The sequence below is a fragment of the Coturnix japonica genome, chromosome 17, assembly GCF_001577835.2.
Source record: "Coturnix japonica isolate 7356 chromosome 17, Coturnix japonica 2.1, whole genome shotgun sequence".
NCBI lineage: Eukaryota > Metazoa > Chordata > Aves > Galliformes > Phasianidae > Coturnix > Coturnix japonica.
The window spans coordinates 6,103,504-6,131,175 of record NC_029532.1 but is presented as its reverse complement, the minus strand read 5'-3'; the positions used below and the strand labels follow the sequence as shown (position 1 = coordinate 6,131,175).

At 50.3% G+C, this 27,672-nt stretch overlaps 1 protein-coding gene across 2 annotated transcripts; it reads right to left on the bottom strand.

Moving 5' to 3' along the window:
• Positions 1-140: 140 nt before the first annotated feature.
• OLFM1 (olfactomedin 1) lies at positions 141-27,387 on the bottom strand. Of its 2 annotated transcripts, none has more exons than XM_015879357.2 (6): positions 26,775-27,387; positions 16,973-17,122; positions 12,075-12,230; positions 9,556-9,775; positions 4,770-4,876; positions 141-1,971 (listed from the first exon to the last, which is right to left on the bottom strand). In XM_015879357.2, exons 1-6 carry the CDS (start codon positions 26,838-26,840, stop codon positions 1,297-1,299), a joined length of 1,374 nt encoding a protein of 457 aa, XP_015734843.1. In that variant the 5' UTR covers positions 26,841-27,387; the 3' UTR covers positions 141-1,296. The 2 variants fall into 2 exon arrangements, with proteins under 2 accessions (XP_015734843.1, XP_015734842.1); XM_015879356.2 differs by lacking the exon at positions 26,775-27,387 and adding an exon at positions 18,795-19,275.
• Between the last annotated feature and the right edge of the window lie 285 nt (positions 27,388-27,672).

Below are 27,672 nucleotides of genomic sequence, written 5' to 3'. Positions count from 1 at the left end.
GCCATGCAAGCAGAGGGCTCTGAGCTGGGAGCACACCCAACTTGCTGCAGCCATCACCCCAAAACCCCACAGCGACTCCTCTTATCCTCTCCCGCTGCACCTGGTTGCTCGTGCACAGAACACATAACGAACAAAGCGGGGAAGTCTCCTAATATTTTTATTGTTCCTTAGATAACTGTGGATAGTACAAAGTTTTCCTCTTTAAAAAAAAAAAAAAGAAAGAAAAGAAGTAATTACCTTCACACTTCCATAAACTGGGCTTCCCATGGGAATCTGACGGCACAGAATTTCCACACAGAAGCTATTTCCAACCACCATAATGCTATGTAGATATTATAACAGTAAGAGAATATTCTTGTCATTATCAACATGAAATTGGTTATCTGTGTATAAGGGTGAACACTGAGCTTTTTTTTTTTTGTTCTTTTTCTTTTTTTTTTTTTTTTCTTTTTAGAAACAAAACCATCATTTATTAATCCAAACTACATCATTGCATTTACAACATTCATTGCATAAACTGGACATACAAAGTTTCGCCACCTCTGGTAAATAACAGACATACATTATACAATATATTTGCTGAATACATAAGTTCAAACAATATGGGTACAACAACTTGTTCATAATACATACTTAAACCATCGTGTTTAATAGTTACTAAGACACAGATCCATGAGCTACTTCGGGTCTCAGCACAGTTAATCTAAGTGACAAGAACACAGTTGAGAGACAGTAGCTGCAATGGAAGGCGAATAAAACTAACCTGTGATAGGTCTTGTTCAGACAGCGAGAGCTCCTCACGGGTCAGCTTTCTGCTTAGAAATACAAATCACACATCCATCACAGCTGCCCGCGATGTCGGAAAATGTCCATGCAACCCCCACACAGAAGAGATCGAGTCTCCCAAGGATAAACTTCCAACAGTCATTGCCTTACTTCTTTTGTATGCGCTATAGGTTTGCTATCGGAACAGAAACAAAACAAAACCCCAAACTGAAGTGGTTCTCCAGGTGCAGTTCCAGCTGCAAGTACATGGTTAGTCATGAGTCCATAACACGGGGCCAGACTTCTAGAAATGTAGAGGTAATGCTGATCTGTCAGGTCTATGCTGAATAATCCTCTACAATGTTGGTCTTAATTTTGGCAGCTGTTTGTTTATTTACTTATTTAAAGTGTGTTTCCTCAATATTAGCATTTCTTTTTTATATTCGTTTCTCCCTTTTTTTTTTTTTTTCTTTTCTACATTTTTTTTTTCGTGTGTTTGTTTTCCTAAATCAGTTTCTAAACAAGGATGGACTACAACTCATCAGACCTGATGACGTGGAAGAGGGTGACATTGTAAAGTATTTGGTGCCCGTTGTTCCAGGCATAGAGGGCACGATCCTTGGGGTTGTAGTCCAACATGGAAATGTGCGAGTACTTGTTTTGGAACGGGATGTCGATGTATTCATAGGTAGAGGCATTGGTCTGGTAAGCATAGTGCACCTTGGTGCCTCCCGAATAGCCATTGGTGACATAGAGCGTGCCACAGATGATGAAGGCCTCCCCAGCGCTGCGTTTTGGGTAGCTGGTGTTCCAGGTCTGGAGGCTCTGCAGTGTGTTGGGATCCAGTTTGCTGATGACAATGTTGCCCGCATTCTGGTTGGTGGCATAGACAGCCCACAGCCCGTTCTCATCCACCATGAGGTCGATGTCCGAATGGCCGCCCCAGGCGTAGTGGTACATGTTGTTGTAGCCGGCATAATCCAGGCTGCGAGTCTTGAGAATAGTCTCTGTTTTCAAGTCAAACCTGATAATTATGTGGCTTTGGTATTTATTGAAGTAGATAGAGCCATTGTAGACCACTTGACCAGTGCCTGACCACGGGTGAGGGAGACGGTGAGAGGTAAAATTGTCGGTATTCATGAAATCCGCCATGGATTTGTATTCGCGGACAAAGCGGTTGTTGTGGTAGCTGTCCATGTACCAGACCTGGGCGAGCAACAGAAACACGTGGGGTTAGGGAACAGCTGAGACCTCCCATCAGAGAGGCAGTCATTTGCCTAGGATGCTAAACCCATAGTGAGCTGCTTGGGGCCAACCTCACTGAGACACGCATTGGAGAACAACACACCCAAAGCCTCCTGTGCCCAGAACAAACCTCAGGCTGCCGCCACAGACTCATTAGGGAATGGAGAGAATAGCACAGCTTTCCTGGGGGTAAGCTGGCATAGCCACAGGACCAACACTGTCCCTCCAGAGGGCAAGCAGCACCTTTCTGCAACTAAACCCTATGGAGATGCTGCCTTCCTCTCCTGTAAGCCCCATTACGATCCCACTCAGTAAATCACAGCAGCTGCTGTGCTGAGCTCTGTTAATTTGGCATGCAGGAGCGAGGAACACAATTGCTCATTGTCAGGGAAATGCAGGCAAAGTCCATATTGGTTTAAAAATCACACACTTCCCCATCAAAAGCTTAAACCAACACCGCTGAAAGACAAGACACAAAGACATCAAAAATGTTGCTATCAGGAGATGGGAGAGAGATTTCAGATCGTGATTTAAACGCCAGTTCGCCAGGGACACTGTCTAGACTCCTTATAAAAAAAAAGCTTTTGTCATCTGAAACCAATTCAGAGGCAAATGCTAAAGCGGTGCAGTTAATATCAAGAAGAAATATCCGTCCGGTGAGTGACACCCTGTGTGCCTTTGCTGCCTAAGAAATAAAGAAGATAGCTGCCTTCTGTTATAAAACTGTTTAGGAAGGAAAAGAGGTAAACGAAATGGCAGCGGGGAATGCCTTTAAGGATGCAGATTTCAGTAAGGCAGCAGAGAACATACGCAAAATGTGATCACAGCAGCTCTGCAGTACAGCTGTCTCCAGGGTCCATTAGAGGAGCAGACAAACATTTACACACAGCCTGTGCATCCTGGCTTTGGCTGCAAGGCCAAATGAGGGCTGCAGGGAACTTCAGGCCCCACTCAGTCCTGCACTGGAATGCAAAGAATGAGTGTGGCAAATTGCTCCCATCTCTCCACTCTCTGTGAGGAGGGCTGCAAAAGCTTGGGAAGGAAAGCATGCGTGGCCCTGAGCACAAGGCAGAGATGTGCCAGAGCATGGGAGAGCTTCCATTGATGCACGTGGGGCTGGGAAGCATCCTTCAGTTAAAGAAAAGCCTGAGTTCAACTGAACCAGTTTGGAAGATTACAAAATAACCCTGAAACTCATTGTCTCTCTGCTGCTCACATTTCATCACTTGGTATTAAATAATTAATACCAAACATTCGTTCGGTTTTTAGAGAGGGGAAGAGAAGACCACAAGAGAAGGAAACCTCGTTATCAAGGCAGCGGGATCCAGAGGAATTCATGCTGTGGAGAAGCAGAGGTTGAGGGATGGATGGCCTCACATTGCTGGCTGCCTCTGAGCAGCTTCAGCTGCACTGCCCTGCCAATATGCATCAATCCCTGCACTCAGCATCCGCCGCCGGGCTGCTCCTGTGTGACTTACAATTTTGCCCAGTTGTGTTCAATGATTTCATGACACGAATAAATGACCATGAAAACCACCAAACACCTCCTGGGGTTTGGCAATGAAAGATGGATATGACGAACTGCCCGGCCTCTCCCCACCACCACCAGCTTCTCACTCAGCCAATGGAGTTCTCACAAGTGTGTATCTGTAACACAATTCATTTCATACACACCACACGGTTGTGAAGCCTGAGCTACAGCCCAAAGAAAGCTGCTTCTCTACACACACACCAAGAATCACCTGCAGAAAAGGTCAGGGGCAAAAATAAAACTAATTAAATACTGGTTTGAGATGAAACTCTCTGAAGACATGGGAAGATCATTAGCACATAATTAATGTACTTTGGTCACCACAGACCTGGCTCTCCCTTTGCAGATGTATAAGTCACACCTAACCCCATTACTGCCAAGGGATGCAGCAGACACAGCCCAAAGGGACAAGTCTGTCCCTCTCTCATGAACCAAACGTGGGCAAAACCTTCCTGTTCTACTTCATAATTAGGACTGTCTTTGTTTAATAACCATAGAAGACAGAGGTGTCATACTGGGGAGCCAGTGCCAACCAGCTGGCTGCTGGAGAGACCTCACCCGCCATCTCACTGCTGTTTCACTGCTGCACATCCCCAGGCAATGCACCACGCTGGGGTGGCTTCTGCAGAGCATCCCTTGTGCTCATGGCTGTACAGAGCTGGTGACAAGGCAGGCTCTCAAAATAGCTGCCTCAATAGAGCCCGTGCTGGTGCCTTCAACCTTTGATGAGGGCTGCTTTGTGCGGCAGGGAATTGCCCTGCAGCCAAGGACTGTGGTTTTTGTTATGTCTTGCTGCCTGCAAATCCGCAGCAAGCACTTGAGATATTTTCCGTTCCATCAGTCATGGGAAGCCTGGATTGATTTTCAGCCAGTTATTGGCTTCCTACCTCCTTGGGATCAAAATTGAATGGTCTGAATGAAAGGAAAAACAAAACAAAACAAAAAAAAACCAACAAAAACAAAACCCAAGAAAAAAGACCAAAACAAAGCAAGACAAATCCCTCTGGAAGCAGCCAGTTAATTCCTCACTACAGCTCAGGTGGAGGATGGAGGACAAATGGAGTTTGATGACGTTATCAGGGATGCTGGCAGCAGAAGAGCAGCAATGGCCAACAGCATGGGCTTCTCTACTCCTCCTGACTGCCAAACCCACGCAATACTTGATTTTCCTTCCTAAGATCTCCTGGAGACACCCAGGACCACAGGGATGGAGCTGCCGTGTTCTTACCTTGTTCTCTCCCTCTGGAGCGAGAGGGTCCGTCATCCACGAGCCGAAGCGAGACCCCGAGGTTTTAATTGTGATTGGGTCACTTATTCCTGTCAGCTTGCCACAAGCTGAAAAAGAGTGCAAGGCTGGTGAGCACCATTCCCAACAACACCACGTTGCTTGGGCACACGCTTCCTCACGCTGGGTCTTTCCCTTCCAGACCCCATTGCCCCTCATCCCAGCACCCTGAGAAGCTGTGTTGTTATTTAATTAAAGGTAATTAGGCTGAGAACAACTGCTGGGTGGTTTATATGGTCGTTTCACATCTCTTAACAACAACTGTCCTTATCGCACTGCCCCAAGAAAACAAGCCTTCCCACAGCAGCTGCATGCTCATGCTGCAGAATAGGAAATGAGAAGAGTTAGCCAGGGTCGAGCAGCCAGGTGGAGAAATTAGCTGAACGGCTCTGCTCATTTCTGCTATAATAGAGTGGGTGCAGCCAAGATAAAAAGACAGCGGTGTCTATTCCAGCCCTGCTGGAAGCAACACATTTGTTACAGGTTATGCAAAGGAGAAAGGAGGAAAAAAAAACCAACAACCAACAGAAGTGGGAGATTATAGGTGATATAAATCTCTCTTCCGTGCAGAAACCATCTCAGTATTCTATCAGCCACCTGCCCTGCTCTGATGTGTCTGCATGCTCAGGGGCTGCTGAGGAGTGCCCCTCCTGCACCATTACCACCCCCAGGAGCCAGATGCTTATTTTCCTTTCTCCTTATTTTTACTTCCTTTATTCTTTTTAACATTGCTATCCCCAAACTTCCACCCAAGCTGCCATTCTGTGCTCCCCAGACACCATCATTTTAACATGTGTGCACTCCAGAATGACAGGCGGAGGCACACACAGCGGGATGCAGCAGGATGGGCTGTGGTCAGCGTGGAATGCTCTGTTGCTACGGGAGCAATCATTGAAAACCCAGACACATCCAGCACAGAGCAGTCCTGCAGCAGCACCTCCTGCAAGAGACAACAATGTCTGACAGCACCCAAAGTCCAGCATAGGTTTCCTGATTTCTCCCCTAGGATCTCATTCTATCTGGTGCACGCAGAACCACTCGGCTTGGGATGAAGCACTGACAAAGGGATGCAAAGGGTTACAATAATGAATGCTTAATGTCTGGTAAATTCCCCTTGTAGAGGAGCCCTAATCACAGATCTGCTCCTTGCTGCCTTCTGTTATCACTGCCCCACACTGCTGTCACTTTATCTCTTTCCTTCTATTTCCCCGGGGAGAAAGGTTGTATACAAACACATTGATTAAAAAATAAGAACGTAAAAGGGGGGGGAAAAAAGCAGTGTCAGCTGATAAGGGTAAACTAGTGTTGTCTGCACCATCTCATACATGTTTGGCACATTCACAGCAGCTCTCCAGCAGTGCAAAAAGGCTTCTCTCACACAGGACAAGGCAGTTACTCAGCATAAACCCACCAGAGGCATCAGATACAAGGGAAGATGTCCAAAATGGATCACAGAACCAAGGGCTTCCTGGAGCCCAGGAGCCAGGTCTCTGCAGCTCTCATGGGGTTACTCCTGGGGATGCACAGCTGCAGCCTCTGTGACCCTCCTTCCTGTCTGCTCCCACTGAGGTGCACACCACATCCCTAACACCATCAGCTTTCTTCCCTCTTTCTATGGGGATAGCAACCACCAGTAGAAGGAATATCACTGAGGGCAGAGAGGACTTGGTCTGCTGCTGTTTCCTTTGGCTGTGCTGCAGTTCAGTTCACAGCAGCAGCTCCCAAGCTTGGATTCTCACATCTCCTTGCTCTCAGACTGAGTCTCTCCAATATTTCACTAAAGAGAAGGAAGGCAAAGACTGTATTCACAGCTTATTTTCCTTCTGGGACTACTTTCAGTGCTGAAATGTGACCAGTGAGTCTCTCAGGGATGAATGTGCACCAGGGAAGCATGCTCTGCTGCCCATTACTCGAGTCCATGAACTGATGGGAAGCTGTGGACAGCAGTTTAGGGACACGCCTGGAGGATCTGCTTTCACTCCGTTTTCCCTTACTGGAATACCCAGAATAGAGACCCACAGGGATCTGGACGTCCCTTCTCCTGAGAATCAGCACAACTCAGCTCCTTTTGAGGCCTTGCAGTCTGTCCCAGCTCCAAACCACCTTCCTGCAGCTCCACAGAGCAGCAATGCAACGCAATACAACGCAACAAACACACACACAAACCCTTCCCTTGTCCACACCAGCAGCAGCAGGCAACACATTTTGAGCAAGCTACAGTGCCCACCACCACCCTCCCAGGATGCCAACAGTCCTACTCCATATTTTCCATGAGATCCAGCCCACCAGCAAGTGATGTTTAGCAGCTTGGCAGCAATTTACCACCAACACAGCCACCTGTGCTGTGCTGCCAGGCTCTGCTTGGGCAGCACCCACCTGTCCTCCCCACCTGCTCCCAGCACTGGGGATGTGGGATCATGTCTTACCCTCGTCTCCATCATCCAGCCCATACAAAACACTTTGGGCACAGGCCAGCAGGACCTGGCTTTTCCCAAAGGGGAAAACACATTTGCTTTCTCCATCTATTACGGGCTGGGATTTTGTTGCAAGAGTTTGGGAAAGCTTGTGCCATTGGTAAATATGAGTCTACAGAGCTCAGCCCAATGAAACCCCCCTTGATTCAATGAGTGACAGCCCCTTCCCTCTCCCAAGGCTCCTCTCAGGGTAATGGAAACGTTAAAATCCCTATATAAATAGTGATCTTTAAGAATGTAAACAGCATAACAGATTGAATGTGCTGTTATTGATTTCTTTTTTCCCCTCACACGCACACACAACAGGGTCAGGAAGTGTTTTCACTATTGATCCATCAAGAACGCTTAAGAAACCCTAAATACAAAAAGGACCTTGTCTAAAGAGAACGCTGCTGCACTGCTGAGCATCAGCACTCCCTGGAGAGGTGAGGTGGGCAGGAATGTAGCACATGCCCTCTGCCTCCTGGTCCCCAGCCCTGTTCTAGCAGGTGAACGCAGGCAAGCAGCCTTGCTGCCCCATGCAGGAACAAATGAAGCTGAAATGTGCTACGTGAGACTTCAGTGCATCCCTCTGAGCAGATAATTTGCAGCAAACAACAATCCTCAGCAAACAGGGTCTTACCATGTGCCAGCAAAGTGGCTGCGAGGTTGTTGCCTGAATTTAACTCAATTAACTCCTGTTTGCACTGGTTTGTACTCTGGAGTGATAAACAACATTGGGTATTCAGTCTGTGCTGTTTGTTGCTAAACGACTGAATAAATCACCCCCCTGGTGAGCAGCAAAGCCTCCCGGGAGAACCCTTTTGCAAGAGTCAGAATTGGTCTCTGTGAGCACATAGGGGTGCTGCAGATCCGCAGGGCACAAATGCTGCCCTGAACCACCCCACAGCTGGAGGAGAAAGGAGCAAAGCCAAAACTTCCAAATAAAATCTAAGTAATAATTTAAAAGGGCAACAGAACTTGCTAGAAAACGTTGCCTGCAAGACCTCTCCATTCCAGCTGCCTCAGCCTTACCTGGGCCGCTGGCTTGGTCAGATGTCCCATTGGGAGGATGTGAGCATGGGGGGGATGCAATGAGCCCTGAGCTGAAGGGGTGAAAAAAGCATGGGCAAACTCAGTGTTTTTGAAGCCCTGAGGTCCAGGATGGTTCTGTTGAAAGACCCCATCCCAAGGTGAGCAATCCCACAGCCCACATGTAGATCCCTGGTACTGCTGCCATCCCCTCTCCTCACCACCACCAGCAGCTTCTCCTGCTACCCAAGGGACGGGCTGAAGGTGTATGTGCTCCCAGGGCACCATCTCCTCCCATAAAGCCACCTCTGTGCCCAGGGGCCTCTCCAGAATTATAACAATAGGGGAAGCTTGGAAGGGGAGCAGGAGGCAACAGGATGGGAAGGCAGAGAGGTGGCTGCCTGCGGAGATGTGGGGGTGCCTAGAAACAAGCAAAAGCAATTCCAACAGTGGAGACACGTGAAATGAAACGTTACCTTGCCAAGGGTATACAGTGCTGAGAAGAGATCAGCTCTTCCTTGAAGTTACCTGAGAGTGTAATTTCATATGTGCTACCAAAATAGACTGCAGAGCAGTTAATGTGTTTAGATTACCTAAATTGCTTAACGAGAAAGTCAATAATGGAAGGAGAAATTAAATCAAGGCAGCGCGAGGGCAGCAAGCAGCGGGAAGATGTGCAGTGGGAGGCAGCCCCCTCCCTGCCCCTCTGCCCAGTGCTGGGTGCCCCATCCTGCCCAGCTTCCCAGCCACGCCAGCACGTCATGCTCTTCTCAATGGGGGACATTTGCAAGATGCAAAAGGAACAAAGAAAACTAATTTTGCAGCCTGCACACGCTCTGCTTAAAGCGGGGTGCAGGGACATTTGCTGATGCGCCAGGTCCAGGTAGCAAACAGCTTAGACATTGATGCATAAGCAGAATGGGCGCATGTGTTTGCTTTGCATAAGCGCTACTTGCGTTTGCGCACGTCGCCGTCCGCTTATGCAAACGCTGCAAAAAGTCACATGCCTACTTACGGGCCTGATCCTGAAGCACTTGCACCGTGAGCAACATCAGGCATGCAAGCAATCCCCAGCAGGACAGCTGGCAGGGTGAGTGTTGCTCGCAGCACAGGTGCTTGCAGGATGGCGCCCGGCTGCGGGGCTCCCCTTGGAGATGGCCAAGCCGCATCTCTGCCTGCAGCCGGGAGGTGTGTTGGGACATCGATGGTGTTTAGCCAGTGCCACCATGTTGGTCTGAGCCTACCTAATTTTTGCATGCATGCACGAAGCCTTTCTTCAAGATTTGACACTCTGTTCTGAAGCTCTTCGTAGTCATAGGCGCCAATCTCTTCCTGGAGTTCGTTTAGAACTGACGTCAGATTCTGGACCTCCTCTTTAAACTGCAATACCAATTTTGCATCGGCTTTGTACTCTTCCAACACTGGTATCAAAGGCCTAAGTTCCTCCATTTTCGCTTTTATTGCCTGCAAGGTTAAAATAAGCTCGATTCAGTGCTATGCGTGCAAAAATCTGCAACACTCTGCCTTGACCTGGTTGCTTCCTACGTGAGTGCATCGTTCATATCCCCACAATTATTATCATTAAAATTACTTTAATCGTTATTTTGGTCCGAATGACGTATTGGAAAGAACATATTAAACAGGCTGCAGAACACCAAAATATTTGGGAAAGGCCTTTATTTGTCATTTTTAGAATGCAACATCTTAGGGTTACATGCTTCAGATCACATACACAAAGAGTTCTTTTTTTTTTTCTCTTTTTTTTTCTTGTTTTTTTCTTTCCAAAAAAATCAAAGAAAAAGAAAATAAGATATATATATATATATATTATATATATGCATCGACAAGGGTTTCAAACTATTCATGAAATGCATCTACAATTGCATGCAAAGGAAGATCTCGGTTGTGTGGTTCAAGGTTCCTTAGTGAGATATGGCGCTAATTTGGAAAAGAATCCAAAAATAAATAAAATAAATAAGTAAATGCATGGTGCAAAATGCTCTGTGGCCCTCTTTTCATGGTTACATGGGAGTGAACTGCTTCTTCAGTCACTGCAGCATTGAAAAAACTTGCTTTTAAGTTAGCCCTGTAAGCAAGAAAATGAAATACTGTTGAGGATCTAGCTCGCTAACCTGCCTTATATAGATAGCCATTCATAGACAATACGGAACTCAAGAGAAAGAACACAAGATCTCCAAACCACTCACATCTCAACACTGGCATTAGCAGGAACAAAATGCTGTGCTGTTATTTCAAGTGATGCTTTGGCAGCAAAAGCTCCTGACCGTTTTCAGACTTGCCATGAAAGGCGTAAAAATCCAGGTCGTTATCAAGTTTATTTTGCAGGAATTAAAGCTTTGGGTTTTTTGTGTGTTTTGGCTTTTGAATCAAATGGAGGCCTGGTTTAAAGGCACAGTATGCAGCATTTTGTTGAAGATGCTTTGCTCCAGCAGCTAATGAGCAGACATAAATATGCATGCACCTACCCGTTAATGAAGCATGGCAGCATACAGCATATATACCTTGTGCTCCTGTCCTGACCCCATCCAGAGCAGGGCTCAGACTCTGCCTGGCTGCTGAAGCAGCTCTGGGACTGAAGGGTACAAGTTGTCCCTCTGCATCATTTCTTTGCATCCCATCCCCTCCTATTTAAGCTAAGAGGCTTTCCCTTCTGCACTCTGCACATGGGAAGGGATATCTTTATTTTCCTATTTACTATCTGCTGTTAAGTTCCCTGGCAGGCAATGGGGAGGGTCAAACTCATCAGGAAGGACAAGGAAAAAGGAGAAAGGATCTCATGTTTAACTCTGTAAGATGAGCCTGGCAGGCAGGCCAAGCAGAGGGTCCTGCGGATGGGTAGGGCAGGAGTTGGGGCTGGTGGGAAGTTCTGAGAGCCTTTTATTGTGCCACCTTGGTATTTAACATACTCATTAAGAAATAGTTGGCTTAACAGATGGGTCAGCCTAGGCAAGAGGATGGGAATCAGCCAGTGGGAAGCATCCCTGGATTTCAGTGGAAGTCTCCACCATTTGTGTTTATGATTAACCCAAAATATTACTACAATTTGGCACAAGTGTTACTAACAGCCTCTTTCTGGTAATTTCACTTAGTCTCAATCATGGCACTGAAGGCTTGCTGCAATGGCAGCATCATTGAGAGGGATGATTTTTGCACTCCTAATCTGCACACATCGCTCACTGCAAAGCACTGCCAACACCCTTACTTCCAAACTGGATGTTTGCACATCTTTCAGATGCTCAAAGCTCACAGCCATCCTGAGGACAGCCCAAGAGCTGTAAATTCCTTTTTAAAGTTATTTTCGGTGGGGTTTGTTAGCTTGGCTGATTGCCCGATGGATGCAACCCATGCCAAGGAGGGCAGTGATGTGCTGAGAGCCTGGTGTGGTTTCCTGTGTGCTGCAGAATTGCTTGCTAAGGCTCAGCTGCTGGCTACTGCAAACCTTTGGGTTGTGGTTCTTCCTAAGGAGAACAGGAGTAGGGATGGGGGTGGGAGGGTGCCTGGCTCTGCCTGCCCTCATCCTGTTCCGAGTCCTCCAACAAGGAGGCAGCCCTGCCAGCATAGGAATGCTGAGATTTAGGCTTTTACCCTATAGGAAAACACTCTCTGGCTGTGCTTTGGGTAGAAGGGGGCTGAGGGATGCTGTGAGCACAGCCTGCAGCTGGGCTGCAGCATAGCAAGGGCTGCCAGGCTGGGACACCGCGCCACGCTACGCCTCTGTTAGCAGGTTGGAAAGCAGACATACCTTAAACTGCCTTGCCAGGTGCTGCTTGTGGCTTTCTTCCACTTGCTTAAATTTGGATTCCAGTCCTCTCATCTGGTTTTCCATCTTCTCCACGTACTGGAGGTCTCGCTGGGTCCTCCTGTCCAACACCTCTATCGACTGAGACATGTTTTGCACCTGCCAGACAAGAAGGGACGCGTTACATGGGAGCTGCATCCCCAGCAGTGTTGCAGTGCTGAGCGCAGATGCTGCCCTTTGCCTGGAGCCAACATAGCAAAAGGGTAATCAGCAAATGCATTATTTACCAGCTCATCATCAGCATCTCTCAGCATTATGACTCCATGCTCTAAAGAAGAGCAAACTGGTTTCATCATCATGTTCTCTGCCACACTGCAGAGAATAATTCCACAATCACACGTGCAAATAAGGGCTGTAGTCAACTATAAAGTGCAGTAATGGCCTCTTTGATAGGCACAGGACCATAGAATCACAGGATGTCTGATTTGGGCAAGGTGAGCCCGTAGGGAGCACACCTGACTATGAGAAACACTTCTGCTGAGGTGCACATTATCATTTCTTCATGTGAGTGATGCACACTGATTGCCTAAGTGCAAGCTTTACTCCCAGCTAGTAAAACTTCATCACTCCAACAGCCTCGCTATTTATACAGCATCTGCCACAAGCAGTGCAGCTGCGGGCTGGGGTGGCTGGAGTGTAACAGGTGAAGCTCATGCCCCACTGGTGATGCAAGGAAGCTGGTGGGCTTCTGCTGAGAGAGCTGCTGGTGCCAGAGGGGCAAGGAATAGAGGGAAATGGGAGCTGGAATGACCTGGTTTTGAAAGCTGGCTGTCAGCTGATTAACTGAAATATTTGCCTCTCATTCTCATGCTGAGAAGGTAAACGAAGTGCTGACTTAGGAAAGGACCTACGCACGTATCTAGCATTAAGCAATGGAAGCCACTGATCATCAGGGGCTTTTGTGTTTGTACTGCACTTAGTGCCATCATGGGGCTCAAGGAATAGCTCCCACTGCCAAGGTGCCCATAGAAATGCCCCCATTGGCACTGTAGGGCTGATGCCCATGTTGGAAATGAATCAAGCATCCAAACCTGGTGCCCTGACATCCTCCTTCAAGCCTCTCTGAGCATTTGAGCAAAGCCCAAACATGATCCCAAACAGTCTCTAAGGACACTCTCCAAGCCACTTCCCAGAGCCCATGTGTCTGTCTACTTCCATTTCTGTCCCTCGTGGAGCCAAACGCAGAAAGAAATGGGGAAAGATGTGCAGGTGCAATGCTTTGTCCTGCCAATGGCATTGCTCTGCTTACCTGGAGGGGCAGCACAGGGATGGCTTGGGACACCCACACTGGGAACAGCGCAGGTCAAAATCCCACCTGTGTATCTGCATCTCCGAAGTCATCAAAACGAGCCCTGCCCACAGGCAATAAGAAAACTATCACAGGGAACCATTGAAAATGCATGGACAGCCTGTATCTCAAAGGCCAGCAGTGAGAAAAGCTTTTGTATAACTAGTACCACTGCTCTAGGCTCCCAACAATTGGTCTCAGCAGAAGTGGAGGCATTTCTCTGAGCCCCAGTACATCGCCCAGGCTGGATTTAGGGGGCTCAGAGACCTCTTTGTGCCCCCAGTGGGGGAAGAGGAAAGGCCTTGGACAAGCACAGCTGATCTGCAGCCTCTCCTGATAGATGCTCTTGTGCCAATAATCCAGACCACCCTCCTCTGAGTCACGCTGCATCTACACAGCAAAATTGCTTCAATGAGCTGAAACAGGCACGACTGGTCAGGATCACAAAAAATTGATCTCGTTTAGTCCACTAATGCCCAACCCTGACGAAAGGCCGAGCTGTAGCAATCAGACAACAGCAGTTCTGCATAGATAATGTTGATACACAGCAGCACCCTGGCCCTGCAGGTCCTATCAGATAGAAGCAGACTGCAGGGAATGAATCAGCCCCCCAGCCAGGCTGCTGCTCTGAATCACCTCTGGAGGAGCCTGCCTCTCCCCTGACTGCAGAGGAAATGAGCTTCCTCACACGTCTCTAAACTGAGACAACTAAAATTAGCTGCTGTGCTATTTCAGGATGAGCTCCACAAGTTCAGCCTCCCCCTATTTGCTGCCCGTATTGTTTTCAGGCAGGCAGGATTCTGGCCAGACTTGTAAAAACTCATCTCCGTCATTCCTGATCCCTGACAGCAATGTGTGCTTCATCATCTGGAGATCTACTCATTTTCCCTCATTAGCATATTAAGCCCTTGATCCAGCAAAGTCCATTGGCACACGATTAGATTTCAATGAGACTTCTCCTAGCTTAAACTTAAGCACGTACGTAAGTGCTTTAATCAACTGAGACCCAAGGATGCTGTCTCAGATTCCCTCAGCTCCATCCATTACTTTGCTAACATCAGCCAAAATGCTTTTTGCCCCACTGGTTGAGCACACACTCTCAACATGAAACCTCATTCTCCATCGAGCTGATTAGAGAGACAAACCCACCTCGGGGAAAAGAGTCTATTTTAGCATTCAGAACAGAAAACTGACACAAACAAAACAGCCAGTTCTGTTCTTGCACTCTTGGTTGGTATTGAGTTGTTACAGAAGTAAACCAGAGTAGCTGAGAGTTGGTGTTGGCCTGGTGAGCCTTTGTTGGGTTCACATGGACAGAACCTCATTGTTTTTTAGCTCTGCTCAAGCCTCTCTGCTGATCAGCTCTGGAAGGGTAGCTCTAAGCCCACTCTGGGCTTTGAAAAAGGATGAATGTTTGGCTTGAGCTTGGGATAGCGGGACAACCAGTGGAGCCATAGCAGAAGGCATCTCGAGGGAGATTTTGGTACTCTATAGGAATAGCTGGCAGAGATAGCTGATAGATCGGGACGTGCAAAATCCTTGCTGTAAGGATTGCAGAAGGCAAAGTGAAGGCTGAGATCATTACGTACCTCAGAGCGAATATCAAAGGAACAAGAAGAGCTGCCTAGGCTGGAGATAAGTGCTGGCAAAGAGCAAGCGTTGGCAGGAAACGAAAGCTGGTTCAACTGTCAAAGGAGGAAACCCTCCCAGATAACAAGGCCAGGGGAGAGAAAAAAAGTAATTCTCTTTGAAGATAAAATATAATCTGCTCACGAACAGGATCCCAGTGATGTGTTGGTCTGGAGGCAGGCCACGATGTGGCCTCAGCACCTGACGCACGCAGGGCTCAGCACAAGCCGGCCAATGATGCCAGCAATGAGCTCAGCCACGCAGTGCTGGGGCTGCACAGTTTGTGCATGGCGAGCAGCCCACTCTCACCTCCGCTCCTGCACCTGCTGCTTTTCTGCCCTGTCCCAGGTGACCAGGATTCACCTGCAGCTCCCATGTGTGCTGAAGGTCGATGGGGGTCGGGAGCTGGGAGCCTTCGTGCAGTGATTTTTGCTCTGAGTCATTTGTGTACACAGCTTTCTTCTGGCCCCTAGAAGCATCGCCTTATTATTTCTATAGGTGAGTGCCAGGTCTCCTACTTCGAAAATCCAAGCAGAATTGCCTCCCTGGCACATTCTGTTCCTTCATCTGCTGGCAGTGAGAAATCCGGAGGTGAGAGCTATCACAAAACTGGAGTGAAAATGTCAGGAGGGGGAAAGAGCATCCAGGTCTGACATCCTCCCTGGGGAGCTGAGAGCTCTCCTCTGCGGATCCATTTTCCCTATAGAGAGATTTTCATTCCAACCTCGATCGAGATCAGATGTCTGGCACCAAGAACCCACTCTTTATTCCGGGGTTTTCATATAGGTTAGCGTAGGAGTGAGCTGCAGACAGAGCAGCAGGCAGGTAGCACAGCCCAGAACACACCGCCCCTCAGCCCGCTCCTCCCTCACTTTACTCATTGGCAGCCACAGAGCTGCGTAAGGGAAAAATCCCCTAGTGCTCCCACTGTGCTCTCTGCAGCTGCTGCTCCTCCAGGGCTGCCGCGCTCAGCTCAGCCTGCTGTTAGCAGAGAGCATCGGGTCAAAGCCCACTTGGTTTATGCATGTGAGCAGCTCTAGGAGCATAGCTCAGCTCCAGCACATCACTCAATGCCTTGCAGCCAAACACTCTGCCCGCCCCATTGCTGCTGGTGCTCAGCTGGAGTTTTGGGATTATTTTTAGAAGCCTGTGGCACATCGGAAGTGTTTCAGGGCTAAGTGTTCCCTGGCTGAGTTTATTGCCCTTATTGCATAGGAGAATCAGCTCTGTGTGGGTCTGCTGTGGTGATGAGTGATAAAGCAGCTTTGTGAGAGCACCGAGGTACAAAACATTTGGTCATGCAACACATGCATGAGGACCCCAAGGAGAATTACAGACCCAGAGCACGGGTCCACTATTATGTTAAAGAGAAGAGCATCCCTTTCACATGAAACAGCATTTCTCCAATGCAATTTATTACCTGCAAAGCTTCTTGTTATCAGGAACATGTCCCTAATGAGATTCTTTGATCTCTTTGGACAGCGGACTATTAAAAACTAATCAAGCGGATGTCAACGTTCGAAGATGACGACCACAAACTGTCATCTCTCTGCTATCGGATGCCGACAGCTCGCACCGTTCTGTGCGACCTTTTCTAACATCACTTTGGCTGGGAGTGAATGGGCTTCGTTAAAGTCTCACTCAGGCTCAATCCCCGTGTTAATGTAATGAATAGAAATCAATACATCACTATGCTTTTATTCGTCTTATAAACCAATGGGATTCAACATCGCTGCTTTCGTCTCAGGCCACGGGCTCTTTTCCTTTTAGAAACACTCAGATATCATTCTCCTGCCTGATTACTCCCTGCTGCACCCACTGCAGGGCTCTGCCTTGTCTGGAAACGAAGGCTCAGCCCATCTCTGTCAGCTTTTCACCCCATTCACACCACTCCAACCCACCCCCGTTGCCCAGAACACATTACCTTTTCTAATAGTTGTCTCAGCTGCTTTGTCCTGGCATCACGCGAGCACATCGTCTGTTGAGGTGCCACCACTGTGCATATACAACGTCCCTCGCTATCCTGGGCAGAGCTGTAGACCTGCCAGCTTTCCTCTGGGTTGGTAGGCAACACCTGATTGACACAGGGGAAAAAAGGGGTTAAGAAAATGGGGGGCGGGGGGCTCAGTGGGGGTGGATGAGGAAGAGGAGGGAGAAAGCAGCATAGAGTGGATCCTGGAGCTGTGCATTGAGAGGAGGGATGCTCTGAGGAGGAGTGGGATTCACTTGTAATGCAAAGATATGGATTGGGGACAAAGAAAGGAAGGGTCTGAGAAGAAGAGATGGAGCACACAGGGCAATGCAAGAGGGGAAGCACGGACACGGGAAAGCCACATTGCAAAGGCTCAGCACCGGGTGCATCGGGTGCCAAGCCAGCTGGCAGAGCCCACGGCTGGGCTGTCATTGCCACACACCCAGGGTCTCCTTGACACCAGGATGTGCCCAAACTCACAGGGAGGGCACGGCGTCCTGGCTGAGAGCTGAGCTGTCACTGAGCACCTGCAGAGCTCTCCTGGAGCCAGCACCAGTGATGCGATACGAGGAGTCACATTTCCCCCATCCTCTGCCTGTTCTCACTGCCCCTATTAGACCCATTGATGGGGAGCATAGGACAACCATTGCCCCCCAGATGCTCCATAGGTCGGGACCCCTCAAAGCACACAGCAGCAGAGCATTGCAGCCCAGGGGGGGCAACCACCACAGCCACCAGGACAAGCTGCAGCCCCAAATACTCTGCCCCCCCCATCCTCCCTGTGCCCCTGCTGTTCTCCAAACCTCTCTGATCTTAATTTCCCTTTCATCTGCCAGCACTTTGCAAAATACATTATTTAGCCACCATTCAGCGTCTGATCACTTTGAAGGTACCACTGTTTTGCCAGCCAGAAGGGAAATGTTCTTTCTGCTCTTTCAATGCGTTACAAATAACCTTGCAAACACCCATGTGCACAGGCACACACTAGCGGACAGACGAGTCATTTGATCGAGCTAAAACAACCAGGATAAGAAAAAAATAGGGTCTCATTTAGCCCTGATAAGGTGGAAAAATCCCAGCTTCATTCACAATCAGCAGAGGCACTACGGGAAGAAGCAGCTTCCAAGCAGCAGAGCTGTTAATCGGTGGCTCTGCTGCAAGGCACAAGCGTGCAGCCTGCAGGAGAAAAGGACACGTTTCTTCCTGATGTAAGAAGACAGATACAAGGATCGTTTCCCTTTGCTGTTTCCAACGTGCCCAGCCCGGGCTCCGTCCCAGCCCTCCAGCAAAACAAGGAGAGCAAACATAAGGCACGACCGAAATACGCCGCAACTGCTCGGCTGCGTTTTCCACCCCATTAACGCCTATTGATTACAGGCAGGGAAGCAAACGAGATCTTGAGGGACTCGCACCTGCCGTCCCAAACTGCTTCACACAGCGAAAACAGCCGGGAGGGAAACTTTACACTCTCCTGGATGAAGACGTGGGGAGGCACCAGCCTCAGCCCCGGCACCGGGGATGGATAACCCCGCATCTCCTACCACCCCTAAACGTACCCCGTCATCCCGAGGGACTGCAGCGCTGCCTCTCCCCGTTGCAGCAAGAAGCTCGGAGGTCTTTAAAACGAGACCCACCCCCCTCAACCAAGTGGCCGGGCTGATCCCGGAGCAGGGGGGCAATAAGGCACGGAGGGATGGGGGTGACCCGGGGGTGCCCAGCCGCGGGAGGTAGGGATGCTCCGGGCCAGCTTCCCCCCGCCGCCCCCCACACTTACTCCCGTGCTGCGGTCCAAGGTGCCGCCCGAGGCCGCCGTGAGTTTGGTGGTGTTGAGCCCCACGAGGGAGGGCAGGGTCTGCGACATCCAATTGGTGATCATGGCCATGGTGCTGAGGACGACTCCAATCTTGAGTAAAGGCACAGACATGTCTGCTGGGGGGGGCGCCAGGCACCCTTCATTCTGCACCGGCGCCGGGCTCCATGCCGCTGGGGACGGGCTGCGACAACCGTCCGACGGTCATCACCACCACCGCCGCCTCTCGCCGCCGGCCCATCGTCCGCCTCCTCGCCGCGGTCCTTCCCGGCACTGGGGATGATGCTGCTGCCGGTAGATGTGATGGAAGCGGATCGGGGCTAATTCCCTCCGCCCGCCGCCAACGGGCGCGCCCCAACAGGAGCGGTGCGGAGCGAAACGAGAGGATGCAGGAGGCGGGACGGGAGCGGGGAGGGAGGAGCTGGGGGGGGTGGAAACCCTCGGAGAGCTCAGCCAGCCGGAGCGGAGGGTAGAAAGGGGAGGAGGGGGGAAAGAAGAGAAAGAAGGAGGGGAAAAGGGGAAGAGCAGCGGGGCGGGGGCGGCTCCCCCGGTGCAGCGGAGCTCCGCTGCGGAGCGGCGTTATAACGCCCCCTGGCGGCCGCGGGTGGCGCTGCGGCGAGGCGGGGCGCTGGGTTCGCAGCTCCGGACACTCGATGGGAGATAACGCTTGTTTCTTCCCAGAGGGACAAAAGGAGCTGCTGACAGAGAGGGGGTGCAGGAACAGAGCTTTTCCAGTCATGCTCTCTGCTTTGTGGTCTGTACACTGCCGACTGTGGTCTGTACACTTCGCCCCATCCAGCTCATCGGCAACAAGACCTGGCTCGTTACCATTTGCATGTTCAGAACTGTCCCAGTGGCTTTGAAACCGACATCTCAGCCAACACAGATCTGAGAGACCCCTTTGCGTGTCCTCCTCTGAGCGAACCTTCAAACACCCCGTGCAAAACAAATGATGAGATTATTCTGTCCCTCTGCAGACGATAGGAATGACACCACTTGCTTCAATGCTTCAACAGCAACCTCAGCATGATGAGGTAGCCACCAAGGCTGTGCTGCATGTCACACTGCACTGCTCCAAAGCCCCAGCACCCCCAGCATGTCCAGCCCCCCCAACTGGGGTCTATCAAACCCCAAATCTGCTCCCTCGGTACAGTTCCTCTCCTGCAGGTTGTGGGGTCACAGCTCCCTCCCTGCAGGATGTGAAGGTGCTGAGGGATGCCCCGAGGCTGTGAGCCACCAGCATCTTTGCCATACAGCATCCAGGTTGGTGTGCAGAGCAAGCCCCAAACAGCAGGGAGCTGTGCCCTGAAATGCATTCACTGCATAGAGAGCCGTTTCTGCACAGAGTATGAGGCAGTTTCAGAAAAGCACTGACATGAATGCACATTCAGCAAGTCCACCAGGTGGAGGAAAAGAGATGAGTTGAGAGTGTGAGCAACGGCACCAGGTCGGATCCTGTTCCCCCCAACAGTGTGGAGCAGAACCAGACACTGTTCATGCCACAGGCTGCAGCAACCCAACTGCCCTCTCCATCCCTCGCCCCCAGCACTGCTACCACTGTCCTTTTCCCCACTGCTCAGAACAGTGCATCCCTAACTCAGGTGAGGCAGCCAGCAAACAGATCGACCTGCTGCAATGACATCCATGAGAAGACCCCTCCTGCCTCTGGGTCACACCCTGTCCTACTCCTGAGCAGCCAAATGACCTCCATCCCATGAAATGGGCTTCACTCAGCCCTGATTGCCCTCGAGTTTTTGGGCATCTTTCTCATGGTAAAGCTGCTTTCAGCACATCCAGCATCGTATCTGCAAAGTGGCCAGCAACAAGGAGGTGTTTCAGGCAGGAACAGCTTCTTTAGGCAATAGCCTCATAAGGCTCTGATCCTTTAGAAAAACAATCACATCTCTCATTCTGCTCCAGTTCAGCTCAGGTGCTCGTGCTGTGCTCAACACGGTGCTCAGACCCTGATTGCAAACCTGATTTCATGCCGTGTAACAGTGGAGTGCTATACTGAGATCATCCTGATGTTCACTCTGAAATTAGGTTAGCAAGAAAAGTTTGTTCCTTGTATTTATCAACTGCAAGCGCATGCAAAGTGCATTTGACCTACAGAACCTTCCTTGTTTAATTTGCATTCAGTGAGAGGATAAAAACCCACAGCTTTGCTGCGGATTCCACCAGAACTAAAGACAGATTTGATTCCTTCCATTGCACACGGATGATTTCACCTGTGAGATGCTGCTCTTGGCCCATGCTGTGCTGCGGTCACCAAAGCCTCCTCCTTGCTCCCGTGGCTTTAAAAGCATGAAAACAACACCAACAAAAAGACAACAGACCCCAGCAAGAGCAAGAAGCTTATGCAGAACACCTGGCATTGCCTTCACCAATGCTAGAGCAAATCAGGAGCAATCAGGGAGGACTGACAGCACTCAATGATAGGAATCAGGGCAAAGCAGTGACACATGTTGTAACCACATTGCTAAGCTTGCTGCTATAGCGCTGGTTTTGCTGAGCTGGCTGAGTTCACCTTTATCCTGATTGCTCCATTTCTTACTGCACAGAGCACTGCATTACAAAAGAGGCACCTGATGGCCCTAAACTTTCCCCATCACGATGCATTTGCTGTAAGAGCCCTCCCTGCAAGAGCAGCTGAGAGCAGGCAGTGAGCAGCAGCAGCAGAGGAACTGCTGGGGAACAAGAGATCCTATTTGCATGCATAAATTCAGAATGCAGAAAGAGGAGGGGAAGCAGATAAAGGCAAATAACAGCCTTCCAAAATAGCTGCTTAGTGGAAAATTCCACTGCTTGGAAGAATTGCTTTCCCGGTGGTCGTGCAAAAAATGCCGACCCGCTGGGGTCAATATTTGCCAATGGAAACACACGTGTGTGAGTGTGAGTGTGTGCAGCACACGGCGGTCATTGTCTCCCTCTCCTGGTTGGCTCAGAGAAGAGGTGTTGAAGTTTTTCTATCCCTCCCACGCTTACACGGAGCTTTTTCCCAGTCCCTCAAGATCGGGGTCTGCAGATTGCATGGCAAGAGGGATGGGGCTGCTTTAAAATACATACAGCTGTACTGTAAGCATCTGCTGGCTCCATGCATCTCTCACCCGCATCCTGCCGGCCCCTCTTCCTGCCCCACCTCCAGGTGCTGTGTCGAATAGCAGCACGGGCAGCCCAAAGGCAAGTAAGCAGCGAGGAGGAAGGGACCCCATCACCTGCACCAGGGGTAGGAGGTGTCTGAAATCCCTCTGAACACAGACCTGGAGGGCTGTGAGGAGCCCCCAGCAGAGGCGGCACCCAGCCCTGGTGGGGACAGCATCACACTCACAAGGCAGCACACAGCTTTGAAGCATGGGACAACCATTTGATGGGACCTCAGCAAGTCAGGACCGCTGCAGCAATAAATGCTGCTGAGATTCCTCAATCTTTGAGTCTGACTTCCATACGTCCTCACCCCTTTGGTTGTTTTTGTTGCTCTTTGTGCTACCATCACACACACAAACCTCAGCTCTGGGGCTGGACCCCATCATCCCAGCACTGCACCAGTGCAGAGCTCATTATTCCCCTCCCATCACAGGCAGGATCTAGAAAGCCCACTGCAGCTGCAGGAGCTGGGACCCCTCCTCCTGCACACAGACACCTCATCAGTCTTCCCCTTTTTTTGTCCACCCAGAGAGTAGAAAAACCCTTCAGCAGGAGGAACACACTCCATGTGTCACAGCTGAACAGCCTAAATCCCCTTTACAGGTCTCCACGTTGTTAAATCTGCATTTTGCTAAAGCTGCTCTTGCCATTAAACCCATGCTCTAACAGTGAGTGCCAACACATGTCGGAGCCTCTGGGCCGGATCAGAGTCCATTAAAGTCAGCACAGGTTCTGCAGGCATTTCAGTAAGTTCCTGTTACTCGAATGTTTTGGTTGGGAATGATGATTTTTGTTGGCATGTTTCCCTGGGTCGGTCACACGCCTCCAGTCAGAGAGTGCCTTTACACTGACAACTTGCTCCGTGTGTTCCTTGCTAGGAAACACGGTGAGGTTCTGGGCTCGCTCATTGCTGCACATTCCTTGACCAAAGCTGTGCTAACCCCCTGTTGCTCACCCATCCTGAGACCTTCTGCATTTGGGCTGATTTGGGATGCTGACTTCCAGCTGAGATGGGGACAGGCCTAACAGACAGGGTCTGGGTCCTGAAAAGGGCTCAGACTCCCATAGAGAGACATCATGACCCGGCCTCAGCTTTGGGATAACAGCAGCAAACACTTGTAAAAGAGGGAAGATTCAGACTTTAAGGTGCTCTTGAGGTTGGGATTTGGTGGTGCTAAAGGGCAGCGTGGACTCTGTGATTCAGTTTCCCCAGGTGAACCTTTCACTTTTTGGAGGACAACTTGACCAAGTCAGGTCATCCCAAAACACTCACCTGAGTCACTACAGGCAGCCAGCCCCAAAGGGATGCTCCACGCTCAGGCATCCCCATCCCTGCCCTGCTCCCTTTTGTTTGTGGCATCCTCACAGCAAAGCCAACACTCATCACTCATAACTCAAGAACTCGCTTCTTCCAATTGCCAACGCAACCTACAGCCTTCATCTATCTAATTCACTCAGATAGTAATTAGTTTTGTATTACTTTGTACAGCGATGCTAATACTGATTACAGGGGCTGATAACTCGAGTAATAAATACAACCCAGGGCTGAAAATTACCTTTCTTTTTTTTCTTTTTTTTTTTATTGGTTAAAGCTGAAGTTAGTGAAATGAGACACAAATTGGTTTATGAGATAAGGCAGCTGCCTCCTGTTACAGGCTGCAGATTTGCTGCTTAATCCTACCAGGTTCCGACAGCAGAGAGAAGAGCCCAGAGCAGGGAATGGGAGGAGGTGGGCAGAATGGGTTAAGGGGACACACGGCTTTGGGAGGGGAGCACACGGTGCAATCCCAGCTCAGTAGGGTTGGCAGCTTCTCTCCCTTGCCCTGAAAGCAATCCCAAGAGACCTGCTGTGCTTTTAGGAAAATCAATGGCATTTTTGGTCTGTTTGTTTGATTTCTCCTGACCCTCAGGAGCAGTAACTGCTTAATAAGTCCCTGCTCCAGGGGTGCATTTCTCCCTGTGTGGTTTCAGTGATTATTGAGGAAGCAAATCTGAGCATCAGCTGCATTGTGAAACTTTGAGGAACAAGGTTTCTCTGGATGCAGCCCAGTAAAACCAGCAGCAAGCCTGAGGTGCGACAAAGAGATCAGGTGCATGGACACACAGACAAGCACATAGCAAAGCACATAGCAGCCCGTATCCCTCTCTGCCAGCACTCCTGGCTGTAGTATGGCAGCCAAAACTCTCTGCCCTGGCAACTCTAATCTGCACAATACAAGCAGACAAGGGGGTGGGGGGACAGATCCTTAGAGAGCATAAACTGTCCCTGCTGCTCACAGCCACCAGGAGAGCTGTCCTGGGCTCTCCTGGAGAAGAAACCTGGTCAGTTTGCCTAGGAATCCCTCTGCCTTTGGCAGCAAGGAGTCCAAGAGCATCAAGCAGGTCCCTCTCCTGCTGCCCCCAGGGTAGGGATTTATGCAAAGGGCCGGGATATGGGGCAGTGCATGAGGGCAGCTTCCTCTTTTCTCTCAAAGACAAAACCACCATTACTTCAGGCAGGTCACAGAGCCCTACATGCTCCCAGTTGGAGAGTGGGGGGGACCACTGGAGGATGCTGCAGTGCAACCCCCCGCTGTCCACAAGAAGTTTTCCCAGCACAGTTCTGGCTGCAAGGACAGCCATGTGCTCCCCTTCACAGATGTCCCTCTCCCCATTTCTTTGTTACCGTGGGCTGGCCTGACAGAGACACTGCAGGGAGGGAGAGGAGGGGATGGCAGCAACTTCTGCATTGACAGGGAAGGCTGCCTAAATCAGCAACCTGCCTCCCTGAACCTCAATCCCTCCTCCCCTGGCACAGCATCTCTGTAGGGGATGGGAAGACGCCACACATGCAATGGAGATGTGAATCTGGCACTGAATTAAACACTGAAGACACCGAGCTGGGCGGTGCCCGAGATGAAAGGCATATTTGGGGATTGCATCTGGCAGCTGTGCTACTGAAATGAGATGCTAAAACTCTGAAAGGGCTCTGCAGTGCCAAGCGAGGTAGCAGGCAGGATGGCTGTGTGCCGGCAAGCAGGGCCTGGCAGAGCAGCTCCCTGCAGGCAGCAACCCAGCACGCAGCCCTGGCTGCATTCAGCCCAGCACAGCCACAGCTTTGGCTTCCAGCAGGTCAGGCTGGGAGGTGACTGCTTAGAATCAGCCAGCAGTGCTCAGCCCTGCCGTTCTGATCCCCCAATGCCACCCTGATTTAAAGTCAGGTGCAAAGTTGGTGCATGGTGTGCACAAATAAGGGATGCAAGGAAAGGAAAGAGAAGCCAGGCACAATGTGAGACAGACTGTCTTTGAACAAAGCACAGGCACAGAGCGATAAGAGACTGACAAGGCCAAAAATAAGGGGGCAACAGCACCTGGGATGATGCACCAGTGGGGCCCATGAGTGAGCTGACCATTTGTGAGGCAGGAGGTGATGCTGGAGAGGCAATGAGGAATGGGACAACCCTGCAGTGCTGCTCAGCTACCCCAGGCTGCTGCTGAGGCCCTGCAGGATGCTTCTTTTTGCAGGTCTGCAAGCCATGCTGGCAGCTCTCTGGCTGCTTTGTCCGGCACCACGCATGCGCAGTGCTGCACACATCCTCACACACAATGGGCTTCTCATGGGCACTCACTTGCAGTTCTCATTCCTTCTCACTCCTTCTCATCCCCAGCCTGAATGTCAGTGCCCATCCTATCCATCCCCCTCCCTCCCACCCCCTCCTAATTATTTCCATCCCAGACCTCATCCGGAGGGCTCCATGCAATTAAGGCAGCTCTGACTTGAGCCATTCCATCGAGGGGAGGGGGTGTGGGGGGGCAGCAGAAATACTCTGAGGGTGCAAAGCCCTAAAGGAGAAACTTCAGCAGTAGGGCAATGACAAGAGAACACTGTCAGCTGGAGAAAGCAAGAGATAATCTACATGCAGCAACCAGGATGAGAGCTCGGCCGCTAATTGCTTCTACAAGAAGCAGCCTCTACTCCCCTCCTATTTTAGCATCTTTTTTCTTTCTTTATTTTTGCTTCTAGGCAGCACCACAATTAAACCCCCAATCTAGAGCATCCTCCTGCAACTACTTTTCTCCTTTTCCCACTGGCTTTGAAAACAAAGGAGCACCACCTCTCTGCCTCCCTCTCTCCCCAGCGGTCTTAAGGGAGTCAATAGGAGTTTGATTGCCACTCGCGAGGGATGTGCCGGTGCCTCCCCCTCTCCTGCTCACTCCGTCCAGGGGCCAGGCAAGTAAAAGCAGGCATTAAAATCCCATTAAAAAACAACAAAGAAAGAAAGAAAGGGCGGAGAGAGGGGGACGTACGAGATGCTCATCTCTCCCACGAGCCAGAGATGGAAACATTGAGGGGACATTTAAATGTCACATCAATCTATCTACCTATCTATATATCTATATCAGCAAAAAACTACCCCCACAGGAGCAGCTGGGGGGAGGGGGAAGGAGAGCGGAGATGGGCACCGCGGGGCGATGGGACGCACCGAGAGAACTTCGCCGAGACGGGGTGGGGGGTGGGAGGCACCCACGGCCCCCACAGCCCCGGTTCAGGGCTGCCAGCATCCCAACCACCCCCACCAAACAACCCCCCATCCCCCCCAAACCCGCATCCCGGCCGCAGCGTTTCAGCACCGTGGGGATGCGGGAGGAGGAAGGAGAGAGGGGGGTAGGGGGGGGATCACGGAGGTGCGATTTGCTCTGCACGAGGGGGTTTTTAGTGCGTCTGTGTGTGCGCTGTCGAGGTTTAACAGAAAATGGCGTTGGGGAGAAAGGATGGGGGGTGGAGGGAGAGGGTGTCGGAAAAGCAAGAGAGGCACCTACTTGAGTGAGTTCTGTGCCCATCAGGATGAGGAAGAAGAGGGTGAGGAGCTTGCTTGCCGGTTGCATGTCTCGCGGGCAGCCCTAAGCACCTTGCATGCAGATCGCCGCTCCGCCGCCCTGCGCCGATCCCCTCTCCTCGCTGCCTCCTCGTTCCCTTCTCGTCAGGGGGGATTATAATTACAATTAAAGAAAAAAAAACCAAAAACAAAAAAACAAACAAAGGAAAAAAATAAAACAAAAGAAGAAAAAAATAGACAATAAAAGGCGATTAAAAAAAATAAATCAAAGCAAAATAATCAGGGAGATTCTCCGAACGACTCTCAGCACCCCCGAAAAGCAATGCAAGAAATCTGCTTAGCAGAGCAGCCTTCACTTTGCATATTTATTGGGATCCCGGTTTCAATCCTTGCCGGCTCTCTGGCAATTTGCTTTCTTTCTGTTTTAATTTAATGGCTCCCCCGATCGGAAGGCATTTGAGAGGAGATATTCAGCGGAGCACGGAACGATTATCTCCGCTATTGCCAAAAGTTTGCCTTGAAAAGGGGGGGGGGGTGATGAGGAGAGGACGGGGATTTAAAAAAAAAAAAAAAAAGAAGGAATCGGTAGGGCTGGCTACTAGCAGGGATGGCTGTGGAACAGGATGTGACATCAACTAAGGCGGGGGAAATTTAACTAAACACGGTGAAGGGAGAGGGGGAAAAGGAGTCCGGGGAGCGGCGGTGGTGGAGAGCCGAGGGCCGCGGGGATGGGTGGGGGTTTAACCCCCTCCGTGCCGGCCGGGCCTCGGCTCCACCTCCGCTCCACTTGGGCTGTGGTCGACCCGAGGGTGCTGGGGGATGGAGGGTCTCATGCTGCAAGTGCCAAAATCCCAATGTAAAGGTCCTGCCCAGAGCAAACC

Bases quoted from the DNA above. Each gene is read 5' to 3' on its own strand.
- OLFM1 (XM_015879356.2), bottom strand. From the start codon at position 18,944: ATGTCTGTGCCTTTACTCAAGATTGGAGTCGTCCTCAGCACCATGGCC. The intron at 17,123-18,794 runs GTAAGTGTGGGG...TGTGTCAATCAG, and splicing joins CCTTGGACCGCAGCACGGGA to GTGTTGCCTACCAACCCAGA. The intron at 1,972-4,769 runs GTAAGAACACGG...TTGCTCGCCCAG, and splicing joins CTCCAGAGGGAGAGAACAAG to GTCTGGTACATGGACAGCTA.